The sequence below is a fragment of the Nansenia antarctica genome (genome assembly GCF_963989245.1).
Source record: "Nansenia antarctica genome assembly, chromosome: 20".
NCBI lineage: Eukaryota > Metazoa > Chordata > Actinopteri > Argentiniformes > Microstomatidae > Nansenia > Nansenia antarctica.
The window spans coordinates 5,424,363-5,443,730 of NC_137693.1; the positions used below are offsets into that span (position 1 = coordinate 5,424,363).

The window sequence follows — 19,368 nt, forward strand, 5'->3', positions numbered from 1 at the left end:
AGGAAGACATTTTCTCCTCTGGACCTTTCTAAAGCCTCGCAGGCTTCCTGGTTCCTGACCTACATCTTGGATATACTGTAGACAGAGTAATTAATCCTAAAATATAATAATCAGAATCAGAGTTTGCCATTTAGCAGACGCTTTTAATCCAAAGCGATTCACAATGACAAATTACAGGGACATTCCCCCTGGAGTAACTGAGGGCTAAGTGCCTTACTCAAGGGTACACAACCTTCCGATCACTAGTCCAACTCACTATCCACTAGACCTCCACTACCCCCCATAATAAGAGGACCTTTCATACAAAGCAGTTCATCTTATACATTATTTCCATCAAGAAGCATGATGAACACTACATTTAGCGATGAATTATACAGCTCTGAAACAGAAAAGTTCCTTTAAAGTCTTTTTTTGTCTGTCACTAGAACTTATTTAATTAGACAATTCAGTCCGCCTCCGTCTGTGTGACTATGGCTGACAATTCTGGTACGAACGGAATGAAGTTCCTGCTAAAAATAATCAATTCAAATCTTAACTCCCACTGTGATGTCTCTTATCTCTCTCACTGCTCTCATTTCTATAATATAACTACTCCTTTCCTTACTGTACACTGTAAACATCGGCTGACTCAATCACTGATCTGGTCACGAAACCAGAGATGGTGGTGGGGTGGACGAGATAGCCTTTACAACAACTTAATCAATTCATCATAATTGCCTATGCTTCTTTTATACATGCTACTGTACTGTAACTAATGACAATTCTAACACCTCAAACTTAGCTTAGAAATACTTTCTTGATTCTTGAAATAGCACTTGTACCTAAAGTCGTTGTAGTGTTAACCACTTGATAGAAAGCTCAGATACATGACCAGATACATTCATACGCCAGATGGTCACGGTGGTCGTTGCTCATCCTCATAAAAGAAGAATGTCTGTGGCATGAATATGGGCATGGAACACGGCTTATGTAACTGGACTAGACTTGTTCTAATGAGAGCATGCATTGAATATCCAGAAAAGTCTTTCTGAAGAACAATATGAATATGTAAGTGTCCCTGAGCGAGCACAGAGGAGAGAGAGAGAGAGAGTTCTATTTCATAAACATCATAAAGAGCAGAGCTTGAGTTACTACTAAAGCGAGTAGAGTCAATGGCCCTGACCAGCCTTAGGAAAATAATCAAATGTTAATATTTCTCTATTGTTGACTTCAAGTTCAGGGTCAAAATAAGGACATGCTGTGTGGTGTGAGGTTACAGGACATAGAGGTTATGTTTGAGTATATTTGTCAGTAGAGGAAGAGGAAGAAAGTGATGTCTTATGGGACAGGAACAGAAGGTTTAAGAGTTTCCCTCTTCTTCCTCCTGCCTCTCATACCACACACGCCTTCAGTGCACTCGTATAAAAGCTCATTTCACAGGCTGGGGGGAATAAAGTGAGAACTGAGATTTAGGACTGAAGGGTCGGTCCTTCATTGCACCTAGGTTCTGTGGGAATAACATTTCCAGTTCCATCCATTCCCTCCACTCTGCATCAAGCCAAGCTGGCCGCAACAATTACTGTGGCGAACGAGAATTCATCCTCGGCTGGATGTACTCAAGCAAGACAGCTTGGAGGAAAATGTGTCAATTTCAGATTGTTATTAGATTATTTATGCAACAGTTATCTGGGTGCCTCCATGTGGCGTCTCCATAAAGTGTTCGGAATACATAAAATAGGCAAATGGCACGCATCAAAACCAATTGGCACACATCAAAATTCTGGGGTGTGCTGGGAAAAAAAGGAATCAATTTAGTCTTTCACAGAGGCATATTTCCAATTCCGTTTTGATTTGCTTGCCAAGCAACATTCAACAACTGTTCTTGAAATGATATTTTATGTCGGATGGTCCAGCTGGAATGACAAGACACTGGTGCAGTCTATCTATCTATAGAAGCCAGACTGGCCGGAGTATTCTCTTTCTTCTCTCTCTCTCTCTTTCTCTCTCTCTTTCTGACATGCTCTCTGTTTCTCTCCATCCATGTACACTTGGCCTGCCCACTCCCACCCCTACTCCCTTCCCAACTTCGTCCTCGTGCGGTTCCCTGCGTCATGTCTTACCTGGCGGGTAGCGCTCGATGACCGGCTGGTTGTCCACCTGGAGAGTGGCGTTACCGCCACTGCGTGTGAAGCGCACAACATGGTACTTGCCGTCGTTTACTATGACAGCCGGCTCGTCGATAGTGATGTCGTCCGTCCCCACGTTAAAGATCACACCGATCTTTCCTTGTTCCTGGAGGTGACGGAGAGAGAGAGAGAGAGAAGGCAAGAGGGTGTTAGAGTGAACGAGAAAAGTGAGAAGTGGAGGAGCCATTTCAGGAATATTGACAAAAACACCAGATGTTAGAACCAAAATAAGTTGAGGAAGAAATAGATCTTTGCTCATGTTTTTGTTAGCGCTTCAGAGATGCACACGTGAAGCTCCCTGGCTGAGTGGTTATCCTCTGTGACAGTATGTTGACTGGAGTACATCTCTATCTTACGAATTCAGCAGCCGGCCTTCCCCAGCAAGCAACTCAGCCTCCCTGATGTAGATCACTGTTGACAGAATCCTGCTGTTTCTGTTTTGGCTGACCGATCCCTCTGTCTGCATCCCCTTCTCTCATAGTGACCTTCGTCAAAGGTCAAAGCCACTTACCATGTCTACCTCTGGGTGGTGCTGGTCTGGTAGGAACCAGACAAGTGCGTACCTGTGTGCGTGCATGTGTGCATGTGTGTGTTTGTGTTCTCTATACGTGTACCTGGCACATATGCAGTCTCCGTAGTGGCACTACAAGGTCAGAGTACTAATGGGGGAGCGAGAGGCACTCTGGCTTTTGCGGAGTGCAGAAGACTAGCCTCCCTGAGGACTGGATCGGCTGTCCTACACCTCAGCCTTTATCCAACCACAGTCGAGGGTGAAACCCAAGCTCACCACTCACATCAAGGTCCACATTCTAAATGTTTCATCTGTCTTAAATGATCTACTTTTAAACAAATGGGACTAAGAGTTTCGGAGATGTCAGATGGCACTGTCAGGGATTCTGTAAGTCAAACCAGTCAAGTGTGTGTGCCTGCTCCGGTTATCCAGAAAGCAAGAATGATTATTTTTTTTTATTACAGGAAATATATTCCAAATCTATTCAACCTATTTTCTATTATAGTCCCTCCAGACATAACTAAACTTGAAATAACATTCAACTTCATTACTATGCAATTTCAAAAAGAGTTACCAAAATACTATATCACACTACACCTGTACACCTTCTCAGTCATGCACTTATCTAATCAGCCAATCGTGTGGCAGCAGCGCAATGCATACAATCCTGCGGCTTGTGGTAATGTTCACGTCAACCATCAGAATGGGGAAAATCTGTCTCTCTCAGTGATCTGAGTGATTTTGACCGTGGCATGATTGTTGGTGCCAGACGGGCTGGTTTGAGTATTTCTAAAACTGCTGATCTCCTGGGATTTTCACGCACAACAGTCTCCAGAGTTTACTCAGAATGGTACAATAAAGAAACAACGTCCAGTGAGCGGCAGTCCTGCGGACGGAAACGCCTTGTTGATGAGAGAGATCAACCGACTGGTTCGTCTAGACTGGTTCGTCCAGACTGGTTCGTCCAGACTGGTTCGTCCAGACTGGTTGGAACTGACAGAAAGGCTACGGTAGCTGTACAATTGTAGTGAGAAGAAAAGCATCTCAGAAATGCACAACGCGGGGCGCTTAGGTGGCGTAGCGGGTTAAGCGCTGACCATGTAACCGCAGGGTCCCCGGTTCGATTCCGGCCGGGGACATATCCTGCATGTCATCCCTCCTCTCTCTCTCACCCATCCTTCCTGTCTAAATCTTCACTGTATCTGTCAAATAAAATGAAAAAATATGAGTGGGACTGCCCCACTCAGAAAAAAAAAGAAAAAAAAAAGAAATGCACAACGCATTGAACCTTGAGGCAGACGGGCTCCAACAGCAGAAGGCCATGTCGGGTTCCACTTCTGTCAGCCAAGAACAGAAAGCTGAGGCTGCAGTGGGCACAGGCTCACCAAAACTGGACCGTTAAAAGACTGGAATGTGGTGTGGTCTGATGAATCTCCATTTCTGCTGAGGCACACAGATGGTAGGGTCAGAATTTGGTGCCAACAGCATGCATCCATGGACCCAACCTGCCTTGTGTCAACAGTCCAAGCTGGTGGAGGCGGTGTAATGGTGTGGGGAATGTTTTCTTGGCACACTTTGGGCCTGTTACTACCAATCCATCATCCCTTGAATGCCACAGCCTATTTGAGTAGGTGCATCATGGCCACAATGTACCCATCTTCTAATAGCTACTTCCAGCATGATAATGCACCATGTCACAAAGTCTTCCCAAACAAAGTCGTTTCATGAACATGACAATGAGTTCAGTGTTCTTCCACTGGATCTGAATCCAATAGAACACCTTTGGGATGTGGTACAACTGGGGGATTCACAGCTTGTAAGTGCACCTGAAAAAATCTGCAGGAATTGCGTGATGCAATCATGTCATCATGGACCAGAATCTCACAGGAATGTTTCCAATATCTTGAGGAATCAATGCCACAAAGAATTGAGGCTGTGTTGAGAGACAAGGGAGGCCCTACCCGGTATTAGTATAGTGTTCTTAATAAAGTGTTCAGTGAGTGCATATTGTTACAAGAGTAGTTACAGCATTATACACAGATAACAAGGGCAACTTGTAAAGCTATAAAGTCTTGCCGCATTGTCAAGAGGAGAATTTGGCTGATAGCTGCCATCTTGGGAGTTCATTTACATGTAGTCGGAGATGAGAAGATCAGAGGGAGTCTCTTGTTGATCCATCAATATGGCTACTTCAAAGGGCAAACTGCCAGAAGGTGTCTGTCACCAGGGACAAGTCAGTCATATGCTAAATCAGGGCACATCTCCAAGAGCATCATAGCTACCATTAAATTACATTGTCATATACTGTAGTGTAATATAACATCCATATACTGTGTTGTAAACATGATATACATATATATATACATATACATATATATATATATATATATATATATATATATACCGTATATATATAAAGAGAAAATAGAAAAACCTGATATATATATTTTTCATTAAAACTGTATGTCCATTTCACAGCCAATAGCTGACCAAGCCTATAAAGCACCTAATCGGAGCTCTTAACGACTACATCTTTGGTTGACCCCCCCGACAGTCACCACCACTACTACCAGTAGGACCCCTGGTCAAATATTCATCCTGTGGCAATGTGTGGAGCAGCCATCTCCTATATTTCCCTTGCGATTGCATTTCAGACTGCGGTCAAGCATAAACTCCTTCACCCATCATCCCTCACAGGAAGCGCTGTGATTTCTTTTCAACCGTTGCTCAGGTTAATGAGCTGCAAAGAAGAAGAAAAAAGGAGATGAACTTGAGACCAGCACTCGTCTTGTAAGAGCAGCCCCATCCTGTGCTCTATACATTTCTCAACCTGAAAGATCTCAGCGTTCCAATACTTAGGTGTGATGTTCACTGACCCCATCACTTCTCACAGATAGCTAGGATGACATTTCCCTCTGGTACAGCACGGATCTGGAGGGTGGGTGGGGGTGGGAGGGAGGGGGGAGTACAGGACAGGACACACGGGGGAGTGCAGGGCATCTTGGCTGTTAGGAAAGGTGCGTGTGAGAACATGTACTTCCTGAGACGTTTCTGCCCTGCGTTTCACCCCTACAGCGCCTCGAAATAGATAAGGTGCAGCAGTAAAAGGAATTCCTTGCTCTGTCTGTGTATCTCCTAGTCATAGGGTCAGGGTCAGGGTCAGGGTCAGGGTCAGGGTCTCAGGTGCTCAGTGTGAGCTCCCACTTACAACCATGTCCCTCTTCTCTAACGTGCCATGCTGTTTTTAATACCCGGGGTGTCCCACCTGCTTACACTAAACTTTCTTTCTGAACACAGACAGTAGTTAAGTCAATGCAAATGCGCAACTCCTTTAAGCATCTGTTACGTGTCACCTACTGTAGACTGGGGACCGCCGCTAATAATAAAAGCAACGAAAATCAGATGGAGCTGTCAAAAATAACCACCCAAGGAGAGCTCTATATAATGTTCCGCTGAGCAGAAAAGCGAGCTGAGTGACAGACAGCGTCTCACAGTAGAAACCGTTCTCTCTCTCGCCCACACCTCCGTCTCCCCGACACTCACACTGCCACTCAGCCACTGAATCTACTGAATGCTGCTGAACCAGGGGAAGACTGTGTGGGTCAATCAAATGAGCATTCCTTTTACACACACACACACACACCGCACACGCACACGCACACACACACACACACACACACACACACACACACACACACACACACACACACAGAGTACATAGACAATCTCATGTTCTTTTCAAGGATGAAGTGAGAGTCCAGGGCGCCCCCATTGTCTTACAACAGGTGGCATCATTCCTACAACGACGCTCGCAGGCTCAACCCGACCCGACCCGATCGCGACATCCGACGTGCGACAACGTGGTGCGACAACGTGGTGCTCCTGTATCACCCCCGGTGGTGGCTAGTGATACATACAGTCACACAGCACTGTTTGAGAACCTTCTCTCTTGTGCATTGTGCTACTGGATGTTAAAAACTCTTGTGTCACCCAGCTCTCGTCGCCAGACCTAATCCCTGTCATTACAATCCCCATTTGCTCTACTCTGATTGTCTGCTTAAACCAGGGAGGTGGCGGGGATGTGTTAAAAAGCAAGGCCATCAGTGCTCCCAGAGGGCTGTGGTAGCGTCTGATTAATCCCTTTCACAGAGGAGCCATCTTGTGATTCATTTGGCCTGGAGGTACTCTATACCTCCTAAACACTTCCTGCACATTGTTGGACCGCCGCGAGGCAACGCAGCAGTTTCTTTCAAATTGCCGTACTTGAATATTGCAGTGACTTGAATTACATTGCTCATTGCCTCAGGAGCTAAGGGCCGTATGGCTAGTTAGAGCCATAACTCATATTTTTCCCAGACACTTCAGCCCAAAATATGCTCCGAGGTTTGGTGGACCTACGCATCAAATTTGGCCTTCGTTTACGCAATACAATGATTGGAAAAAACAGCACTTTCCACACATGACTGTGCTTTGTGTGACACATACTTTACTCAGTAAATTCACTCCCACGAAGGCCGGTTTCAATTGAATGAATGAATGAATGAATCTTTATTTCGAACATGATTTAAAAAAACAACAACTAAGAACTAATAACGAAAAGTACAAGTATCACTGTTAGAAAGGGAGTAGGATGAAGACTAAGCTTATCATGTCCTACCCCTATCCGTCACTTCCAAGTGAGAACAATAATACTTATAATCCATTAATTAATACATAAATTACAGTATCCACAGTACTGATAATTTTCCATTCTTAATCTTGAAACAACACCAAATAAATAAATAAATAAACATACATTTTCCAATTCTTAATACTGAAACAACACCAAATAAATAAATAACAAAGTTGTTGTTCCAGCAATAGCTTCGTGACAAGGTAAGTGAAAACTGCTCCTCACTTCTAATCCACCATGAACAGCTGGGTAATTGAAATGAGTGAAAAGGGAGAAGATTCTCTCTACTTCAAGTCTTCACATAACCCTCACTCTCTGTACACTCTCTTGGATGTGGATTTGCAGCATTTTCAACACCTAGAAAATTGTCTTTCTACCTGTATTGACACGCTTGAAAGTCACCTTGCTTTATAATTCCCTCTTTTCACATTCTCCTGTGCATACCAGCGCTATTTCGCAGTCACGCCTTCGGCTAAATTCTCATTCTCCTAAGGCATTCCCATGTAGTATTCATAAAGAAGAAATGGGGGGGCACTCTTGACCTAAGTCCGACCCAGTCCATTTTCTTTGGACAGCCTACATAATTGACTAGCTCCCGAAGGCCAGAAGGGCAGAGCATCTGCCCTTCCTGGTCAAATCTAGATTTTTTTTCTCTGCTGACTTAACACTCTGAGTCTTAACACTATGGCAGAATCAACATGGTCCAGGACACCTGTCTGACACTTAACTTAGGGCAGCATCTTTTCCTCCAGCAAGTAAACACATCCTAGCCTTGCTACCGTTGGCCTGTTTTTAGAGACACTGCCGTCTCTGTGTGTTGGACCGCTAACGCGCTCTGGCAGGATCTGTCAGGAGAGGCCATTGTCAGCCCTCTCCACCCTGCTGTTGTGACAAGGGTATTGGTTGTTGCTTGTGGGGACATTTCCCAGGCATCTGGCTCTCCCCAAAGGAGCACAGATCAGCCACGCTCAGTGCAGCTGCATATAGACCTACTGTACCTGCAGTTATCCTTCTGCTCCATAGCACTCGGACTAGATAAAGCCCAGGGACTGGCCAAAACATCTGGGCCGGGTTTCGAAGGACCCTAACATACATGAGTAAATATGACAATAGAGCAATACTATTTTAACCGTCTCGTTGAAAGCCTGAGTGCTCGTCACAATTCAATAATGTAGTCTTAGAATGGCTCCAGGAATTTGAGTTTTTCAGAGGGAGGCATGCCTATGCGCTATCATTGTTTCGGATGCAAGAAGCCAAGCGGTTGGACAGCAATGAATGAACTTTGACCTGCTCCCAGAGCAACGTCCATGCTGAGATACCCCTGGAAGAGAAAAATCCATGTTCACACGCAACGGCCAGCCGCTCATATAAATGGACTTATATAGCGCCTTATTCCAAAGCGCGTTACAACGGCCTCTCATTCACCCATTCACACACACATTCACACACCAATGGCGGCAAGCTACCATGCAAAGCGCCGGCCCACTCACTTGGGGGTTCAGTGTCTTGCCCAAGGACACTTCGACATGTGGCCAGCCGGGGCTCGAACCGCCGATCTGCCGACCTTGCGATCATTAGACAGCGGCTCTACCTCCTGTGCCACAGCGGCCCCAATATGCTATCTGTCTGGTGGATGCCACACCAGTGTCCCTCTCTGTAATGACCCCCCCAAGGCCCTGTCCTGATGGCAACCATCTCCCCAGAACCAGACAGAACCATCGGGGGGCTGGTCTAGGACAACACAGCTCATGTAATTGGGCAGCAGAGAACACGTTTCCTCAAGAGAGGAGTACAGTCTGCTTTCTCCTCATCATGCTCTATCCTCACATAGGTGTCTGTGCACTGAACCATACCAGGTAACCTTGTAATTGTCAACAGCTTGGTTCTTCTCATGTGACAGCTTGATAATGAGTCTAGAACATGTATGACTGTGGCTTATTCCGTCAATAATCAATCAATTATGTTTTGCATGTTGGAAATTGATGACACCTTCCTTCCTCAGAGGAAACAGACTGGGTTGAAGAAGACAAGGTGTGAAAAGGCTAAAAGGCCATTTTCGATAGACACAAGCAGTACAGTAGGTGTATTTTGGTAGTGTTGTAATCTTTCCTCAGACGGCATGTATAGCTTCTCCTGCATCTCCTTACATGAAGACATAGTATAGATGTTGATGTCTTTAGAAGATTTTTTCTGAGTGGGGCAGTCCCACTCATATTTTTCATTTTAGTGACAGATACAGTAGAGATTTAGACAGGAAGGATGGGTGAGAGAGAGAGGAGGGATGACATGCAGGATATGTCCCCGACCGGAATCGAACCAGGGACCCTGTGGTTACATGGTCAACGCTTAACCCGCTACGCCACCTAAGCGCCCCTTTCCCTTCTTAACCAAATGGACAGAAACATGTTGATCTCCAAAGCAGGGGTATACTTGGTTATACAGTATCAGCTTACCCTGGGAGACATACACAGTTAGAATATTTTTCTTGTTGCTATCATATCAATCGTATGTGACACATTCTAATGCTTAGGTCCTCATATCGGGATCTGATGTAATGATTGGACATGTGAACACATTTCAGCGTTGTTGAAAATCAGTGACACATCGCTAGTCAACTAACACGGCTTGATTTGTGAGCCTGCTACCAATGTAAAGTAGTGTTATAGTTAACTAGGTAGCAGTGGGGATTACTCACCCAATCCATTGCATTGCAGCATTTTGGCTTGACTAGCGAATTCGTGTTGTGATTCTCAACAACTTTGTGTTTCAAAAGAAAAGTCTGAACATTTTGATTGGTTGCCGACATGCGGACCAAATGATCAGACTGTGTCGCATATCATATCATATCAAACCACTCAGTGAAATTCATGATTTTATGCAAGAAGGATGCATGATTAAAGTGTGTAGTATGTGTTAGGGCGGCTGTGGCTCAGGAGGTAGAGCTGGCGTCTAATGATCGCAAGGTCGGTGGTTCGATCCCCGGCTCCACGTGTCGAGGTGTCCTTGGGTAAGACATTGAACTCCAAATTGCTCCCAATGAGCGGGCCGGTGCCTTGCATGGTAGCTTCCCGCCATTGGTGTGTGAATGTGTGTGTGAATGGGTGAATGAGAGGCCATTGTAAAGCGCTTTGGAATAAGGCGCTATATAATTGCAGTCCATTTACCAGTCCATTCAAGTGTGTCATTTGTAGGCAGCAGAGCAATCCCATAACTACTCGACAGTGTCTAAGTCTACCGTCATCTGCATGTTATCAGAAGATATTAAATATGGAATCAGTTTCTGAGAAGGGTCCAAAAACAACCTGAAAAAAAAGGTGTCCTGAAAAATTGCCTGCCCAAAATATTGAAGTCCACCATTAATCAAAAGCACAACCCAAAAAAAAATCAACAGAACGGTGAGAAATAAAATGCTAGGATATGATGGAATTCACAGATGTGAAGTGAACCAGGGAGTAATGACATCCATTCTCAATTCCATACGGAACCGCCGAGAGAAGAAGAAGAGAGGGAAAAGGGCTGAATCAAAGTCTTCTGCTCTCCCTGACTGTAGGCCCCCTTGTTAGAGGAACAGGTGTGGTTTTAATTATTACACCACTCTATGCCTTGTGACAGATCCCCCCCCCCCCTCTAGTTCTCATCACGGCATCTGTCCTGGGGCTACCACACTGCTAAAAAGGTTGATTTCCCCAGAGGAGAGACTCTCACCGCTGGCATCTGTTTAGCAGTCAGAGTTCCACAAACAGTCAGATGTGGGTAGGAGGCTTAGCTTTGGAGCTAGGAATCCTCATGCATTTACCTTGAGTCACACTAGCGGTATGAGTTTTCATAATCACTTCAGAGACATGTACGGTATGATGGTAGTTGAAACGATCAAATCAGCTAGAAGTTAGTTAGAACCTTGACACTACAACAGCCGTGCCTATTTTACCTACTAGTAGAGCCGCCTTGGGGGTCAAATAGACCCCCTTTTTAGAATGTAAAATCTGCTATTTACACACAGAGATCCCTAGAGGGAGCTTCTTTTTTTTTAGCCTGCCTCCTACACAGAAAAACTGCAAAACAGCCTAATGCTATCTTATCCTGAAGTGATTTTGAAAATGTAAGGATACTGGGTGGTAGAACCCACATATCTAGGAAAAGTCATGAAAGGAGGGTCCTGAAATTTGATCGAGTGCAAAGATAGAATTTTCTTTTTACTCACAGGAAGACCCCTCACGGCTCTTATAGTGTTAAAGATGGCCAGGCAAACAATTCTGTACCAGACCTGTTTCAGCACCATGGACAGCCCCCCCAGCTAAAATACGCTAGCCTGTGTGATCTCTTTCAGCACCATGGACAGCACCGGAAGCAACGTCTATCTATGGACAGCAGCAGCAGGCCAATTTTGGATATCCCGTTATGTGCTGCTGGGCCTGTGTAGGCCATTCAGTCCACGGTGTTGATGACTCATGCAGAGCTTGCACCATACTGCCCACACAGCATTCTCCTGTGGAGTGGCCAAGCTCCTTATGACATCCTGTAGGGAAGGTGGGCACTGGGCAGCAAGTCAAGGGGAGCTCACCGCATAGAACACCCTCACATCAGGACTTTGTCTTATCTATTATCTCTACTACCCCCCAGGATAAGTCCCGATCCAGTTGGGACAGTTAGGATAAGCATGAAGCAGCACCCTCCTAACATACCGTGTGCTTAGAATGATAAGGTTCTATCTCCGTTTAGGGTCGTTCAGAGATATTGAGCGTCAAAGTTTTTACATTCCATTATGTTTTGTGAGATGGAACCTTTGTATTTTATTAATTACTAACTCAAAAATGTCTACATTTTAAAAATAACACCACACAGGCATTAATAAACACCTACAAAAGCAAATGCATGACATATACAGTGAATATTTATCTATACAGCTTACCTAACAGGACAGTTCCCTCCCGATTTTATTTGTCAATGCAATCCAAAAGAGTTAGCCTTTACCCTGGGATGCTAACTAAATAGCATAATGGCCCACAGCTGGGTGTAGGCAAATTTGATGTGAGTATTAATCAAACAGATGGGTGGGTTCAGCTAATTACCCTAGGAAGAGTTCCAGCTCTTTACTTTCTCATCAGCCAAGCTCCTTTTGTCTTTGCTTAAATTATCAAATCAAATGATCCTTTAGTTTGTCGCGGCCTTCTTTGTTTGTACAATTAAGTGTATTTGAATGCCTTTATTTACAGATCTCCTGTTACAGGGGAAGCAGTGAGTATGCCTACAACCTGTTGGGCTACACGTCTGCCATAGGACCATGTACTGTATACGCAGTGACACAGTCTTCCCATGGGCATTTCAGCAGAATGTTCCCGTCACATCAAAATAGAGAACAAGTCTCCAGTAATCCATCATGTCCATCCTGACAGAGAGGGCAGTGAAGAGAGAGAGAGAGAGAGAGAGAGAGAGAGAGAGAGAGAGAGAGAGAGACAGAGAGAGAGAGAGAGAGACAGAGAGAGAGAGAAAGAGAGAGGGAGAGGAGAGAGAGAGAGAGAGAGAGAGAGAGAGAGAGAGAGAGAGAGAGAGAGAGAGAGAGACAGGTCCCAGGGGATACCAGGTGGCAACTCTTTGCTCTGTGACTAACCACAACCTACTCTATGTCAGCAAATTAATCACCGGCCCTGCGCTGGGAGTAATCAATATACCTCTCACAGAGAGAGCCGGCCTCTACTCAAACTGCCAGACACCGCCAATGGCCTTCCACTCACACCCCCATCCGTCAGCTGGCTCCAGACCCTCTGGATCCAACCAAGCCACAGACTCACTGGGGCTGAATGACTAATGACTTACAGAGGGGAAACTCGCCCCTGGTGCCTAAACTGCAGCAAGTTCAGTGCAGGGTAGAAACGGGGGGAGAGACATGCGACACACACGTCACACGTTCCACCATTCTGTCATGCAGCTGTTCCTGAGCAGGATATAACCTGCCGCCAACAACGGGGCTAAACACAGTGACGCTCCGACACCAACCTACACCACCGCTGTCACCTTCGTGACCAATCGGATTAGGCGTCGGTAATTTAGAAGAACTGCAACCTCCGCATGAGTGACAGCCATGACAAGGGGAGCTATTTCGAACGGAGGCAGTAAAGATGCCATCATACAATATTAGACACAGCTTTGATCTAGCGCAAATCATGATTTGGGCATTATTTCCCTCTTCTTTAGAAAGAAGGTTAGAAGGAAAACATCAGTAGTGTTTTGTAACCTCGGCCTAAAATCCAATTTATAAAGCCAGTTTACAATCTCCTGCACTCCATCCAGTCAATATGGTTACAATTACACGCGTGTCGCTGAGAGAGTCCGCTACCATCTATGGCTCGTTCTTTGCAATGATGATACAAATAATTAATACAGTACCATACTGTGCTGTATGTTATATCAAAGAGGTTATGGAGCATGGATTTCATGAATGTCGTTTGCCTGATACTGTACTTGTTGTCATGCTTGTCTGTGGTTCAGGCTCATGCCTGGAGAGAACAGACACCCCCCCTGGGAACTGGCCACTCACCGACTCGCCATCTGGGCCTACTGGGTTGGAGCTCTGCTCAAATTGGGAAGGATATTCTACCTGACTTAGAGCCTTTAGGAAATAACACACACCTGCCTATTGTCTCGCAGAGCATCTGGTATCATCCGGCTAAGGCAACGTAGCAGGCTTGAACTGTGAAAGTCAGTGGTTCATATTGGATGAATGATTCATTTTTCGATGCGTTTCGCTGTGTTTCTTCCCAGAAATGGAGTTGCTAAAGTAACAAACCGGGGGGGGGGTCAACAAGCCATTTGCTTGAGGAATGTACTCATATACAATCTCTGCCCCTTGGTATTTTAATGAGCAACGTCTTGTGTTCGCTTGGACACTAATACATGACTAATCATGTATCAGGAGTAATAGCTGGCAAATGCCATTTTCAGAAATATTACTATAAACTATAAACACCGCAATTAGTGCTCACATTTTCAAGTAAAATTATGTTCTGAATTCTGCTTCTAGATAGAACATCTCTGGCTGCGCTGGCTTAGTACACACTGTACAGTATTCTCATACTGTACAGACATTCTCATTCTAAGCCTTTATTCTCATCCTATATAGGAATAGGACCCTCACTCCTAATCTTTGACTGTAACTGTCAGATTCAAATACACAGAATACTAAACTTTGTAACCAGGAGACTGAGACTTATCAACTGTATTTATTTATTTAAATTCTTGCAAGAAGGAGCGATTGTCCGGCCAACAAAAATGGGCTTCTCAGTACAATGGCTCACTGGGGCTAGGATGTTTACAACATCAGTGGGCGGTTTGTCCTGGGGTTGGCCATGGTAGGTTCAACTGTTGGTCAAAGTAGACATAACTGTCACAGAGTGAGAAGGAACAGTGCTTCTTCTCCTCCGAAGCCCTCTGCTTATCAGTAGTCGTAAAAACCTTTTCAGTTTTTTCGTAAAACCGTTTTCAGTATTCACAGTTTTCAGTAAACATTGTCACATTGTTATTGTATTAAAGCCATTTTTTCCCCACAGTAACCCCTTCCCACAGTGACACAACACTCTACCTATAGCCCCCCCGCTCTCTCCTTTTCTTACTATGTGCAGCTGAAGATAGTCTCCAAGTCCATGGGTGCTCTCCACTCGAACCAAGATGGCGTCCTTCTGCTGAGTGCTAAAGCCCACAGCTAACCGGTCCGCTCTGGTGCTCGGCCGCTCATTGGGGGCCCAGGTGTAGGTGATGAGGGCCCCTCCTCTACCAAAGATATATGTGGTCCCAGCTGAAGACAAAGAGAGACAGGAAGAGACATATTAGGAGAAGGTTGAGGGATAGGGAGAAGATGCCAGACAACACGCGTGAGACAGAGTTGATAGAAAGGAATCCGTTACTCTCAAAATCCACTCCCAAAAGAGAGACCTGTAGACCTTCAGGGAAACCAAAGATGTGGCGGTAGTGACTGTCTCGTTGCAATCCCTTTATCTCATCTGCAGAAACAATGCGTCATCCACAACCAGTACCATCTCTGCTTATAGGCAGAATACGCGTTGTCTTTCTACGTTTTTTTAGACGTGTTCACATATTAAAAAACGAACAAATAAGTGCAGATTTTAAAAAGCAACTGGAGACACGTGATGTGTTGTTTTTTGCCAAATTAAATAAATATGATTTTGTTGTTGCTCATACACCGGTTGCGTGACAGGTGGGTTTGGGGCGTGGAGTTGTGGGTGTGGAGCCGGCACTGCACAAAACAATAATAATTTTATTATAATATCAGTTTTCAGTTTTTCAAGGATTGAACACCACAAACAAACACTGCAACACTACACTAAAAGTATACAAGCCTTCCGTCTTGTCCCAACCTTTTTGTGTTGCTATTGCCCAGTCATTAGACATGCCATCTACCTAAGCCGTGGTTTGTGAACCAAGCTGACATTGACCCAGCATTAACTTGTGTCAGCCTGTCAGCCCTGCAGAGGGGACAAGGTGGCACCATGTCTTAACATGCCAATCTAACTGTAAATATCAGTAGTCAGATCCATATAACATATACGAGTGAACACTCAGGTTTCCACCTCCACACCACCCCCAGGTTGCCAGGTCTGTGCCACCTGTCGTCTGTGGCACCCATGGTCCTATAAATGAGATAACAGAGTAGGTGAGGTGAATGTAATTAGCTTATCTGGCAACTCCTCCTTTAGGCAGGTTTTGGGTGGCAGAGCTTTGAACACCTGCTCCTGAAACCTGTTTACTTGTTGCTGGTACTGTGAGCAAGCCAACCACAGCTCTCAGATTTCTCACCTATGTCACAGTTAGTGCCATGAGGGTGACAAGGATATGTTATATTGGGGAAGTCACGCAAGGCCTTCTTTAAAACTGTCTTTAAATCTTTTTTTATTAGGGACACATTAATACAGAAGTATAAAATTATAAGCATTTCCCTTTTTTGTTGTTGTTGTTATTACAAGAATATCCCCAGGGGCTTCAAGAAGGCCCCGACAACAAGAACAGCAGAAAATGTCTCTGTGTAGAAAATAGCAATATCACTAGTGATTGTACGTAGTATATTCATATTTCAAATATATAAACCACAGAAATAATTATGAGTAAAACAGAATTTTAAAAAAAGAGAGAAACAAAATATAGATAATATAGACAACATTGAGAATACTTTAAATAAATACAAATAAAAACAGAGAAGGGAGAAGATGGGAAGGGGGGATTAGTCAGAGGGTAAGGAGTTAAAGTAATTCCAATAACATATAATTCCATTTATTAAAAAAATTAGCAGAGCTGCCTTTCATTGAGAAAAGTCTTCTGGAGAATCTACTGATACTGGCAGAGTGAATACAGCAATCACTGTAGTTCACATTCAAAACTTCTTGAGATTTCTCTAGGCCGTTAAGGCGCTTATACGAGTCAGTATAATATGGCTCAGCAAAATTCTTTCCATCTCCTTTCCCTCACACTCTTGATACACATGGCAGAGATTGGTAGACATTATTTCGCATTTCTCCAGTCTATCAGGATAAATGTCTGTATTTATGCCAGTAAGGGTGATCTATGGCAGTGTTTACTACCCTGGTAATAATGACCCTGATTTCTCTCCTGGTATGACAATGTCAAGTTAGTACAGTTGTATCCTGCAGCATTGCCAGGTGACACATGATAATTGTGAAAGAGAAGAAAGTTGTATACCAGTTGCAGCCCGTATCCTATAGTTCCAGATAGGAGCAGTTGTTGGGGGAATCACACCTAGTCTACTGTGAGTACATGCACAGACCTGACATCCTTCTGGATCATGGTTCTGATCTGAGATCAAAGTTGAGAGCCACAACTGAGATGAAGAGAATGAGAAGATGAGAGGAACATCTGCTGACCCCCTCACAGCCCGCCCCCCCCGTCCCCCCTCCGCCTTCCCTTGCTGTCTACCGCTCCCCAACCTCCCACCCCACCCCCCCGCCCCCATAGGAGAAGAAACACTATTACATATGGGTCAAGCAAGCCTCGGGCCTTGTTCTAAAATTGATGGAGACTGACCTCAGGAGCAGCCAGCACTGTGATACCGCAGTGGGGAACTCTCTGATGGTTTGTTCCATTACCTAACTGGCTTTGAGTAATGGAGAATGCCTCGCTTGTTGAAATAAGAACATATAGGCGTGATGTAAGACATGTTCATGCTCCAATAAACACACCAATCCAGTGGATCATTAATTATGGGTATTATGATGATATGCTCACGCTGTGGGCAGGTAGAATAATCATCGTCCATTTCACAGCTCAGTTGCTAATAAATCAAAAACATACTACTATTGAAAATGCATACATTTACTTCGGCTCGGGTTGTGAAGAGAGAAAGAAATTGTCTGCAAAATTAATTGATGGAGTTCTACTTCTCTGGGTCCAGAAGGTTTAATAGGGAAATTATTGATGAGGTCGTTTATCACATTACTGTTTTAATGGGGTATGGATGGATACAAAGTCACACGCAAACAGACTGAGTGAGACATGAATACACACATGCGCGCACGCACACACACACACACACACACACACACACACACACACACACACACACACACACATAAATACGCACACACACACACAGACACAGACACACACACACACACACACACACACACACACACACACACACACACACACACACACACACACACACAGTAGATTTGCAATGGATGTCTGTAAATCTCTCTTTAAAGCTATTTTATATTCTGAGAGTGTACATGGTGCAGTCTTAAAACAACCAGACTGAACCCTAAAGTCACTCACATCCTGATCCTGGTCCTTCCCAACAAAACCTCCATTCCTCCTCCATAAAAAGCCTGCTCATACATTATGCCAGAGAGTGTTAACCTCCCACAGAGATGTGAAAATGAACCACACAGGGCAGGATTGTCACTCCTTGAACACAGGGCAGGATTCTCACTCCTTGTCAGGCCTGAGGACACTTCCATTCTAAAAATGGAAATGCCAGCATGGAGAGATCATTTTTGAAAATGTGACTGATTTAATCTGGGCACAGCCCATAGGTTGATAAAATGAGCAAATGCCACGACTTCATAGGTACAGTATGTGGCGCTTATAGGCCTACTATTTTCAAAAACGTGTTATACGTGTTAGTTATACGTGTTAATTACATGTGTTAAATGTGTTATTTATAGATAATATAATGTGACGTTTACAAAACAGAAAAGTTTGCTGGCTTAACTAAGCACTTAAAGGGATGCTTAAGTAAGCACTGAAAGCGATGCTTAACTAAGCACTTAAAGGGATGATTCGCTCTAAAATCAAGGTTCCATGACCAACCGCATACTGTATAGTCCATTAGGTGGACCCCTATCCACCTCCATTATATAAGAACATGTGGAAGTGCATGCTGGGAAAATAACAGGGATATTAATTAGAAAACTCTCTTGGTGTATCGACTTGAATGAAGGTAGGTGGTTGATCACACTATCCCTTTAAAGACGAGGCTGTTACTGTAATACAGTATACTGTTATAGCTTTAAATTTCATTAGGAATGTATGTAAAGATTAATGTTGTAATACCACCATAACTCAGTTTAAAGGAAGCATTTACCAAGGTCTTAGGTTACCTAATGTAATTGTCAGACATGGGATGATTTGATAAATAGTACGGAACACTTAGAAACCGATTATTCTGGTCGTCCCTTTTTTGGGGTGAGGCAATTCTACACTAAATCCTTAACTTTATTTGCAGACAACACTTTAGAAACGGGATCAGGTCTAGAACATGACGCCTCTGTACATCCATTCACATCATGAGAATATCAAATGGTAAATGGTAAATGGACTGCACTCCAAAGTTGCTCCAAAGCGCTTTACAACGGCCTCTCAATTCACCCATTCACACAGACAGCCACACACCAACGGCGGCATCAAAGATGTACGTGTGTATCAAAGACGTAGCGAACATTGTCGCGGTAGGGAACACATAAATCGGAGGAATTAACGAATCACCTCGACTACAC

General features: G+C 44.3%; 1 protein-coding gene across 1 annotated transcript in view; it reads right to left on the minus strand.

Annotated features, from left to right (window-relative positions):
• The window catches only part of nrxn2a (neurexin 2a), a gene marked incomplete at both ends in the record, with an annotated part of 162,800 nt that overhangs the window by 12,115 nt on the left and 131,317 nt on the right, over positions 1-19,368 (minus strand). Inside the window, 2 exons of the mRNA XM_080549562.1 lie at positions 2,100-2,271; positions 14,956-15,137. Coding sequence (XP_080405688.1) covers positions 2,100-2,271; positions 14,956-15,137 — 354 coding nt within the window. The remainder of the gene's footprint in view (positions 1-2,099; positions 2,272-14,955; positions 15,138-19,368) is intronic.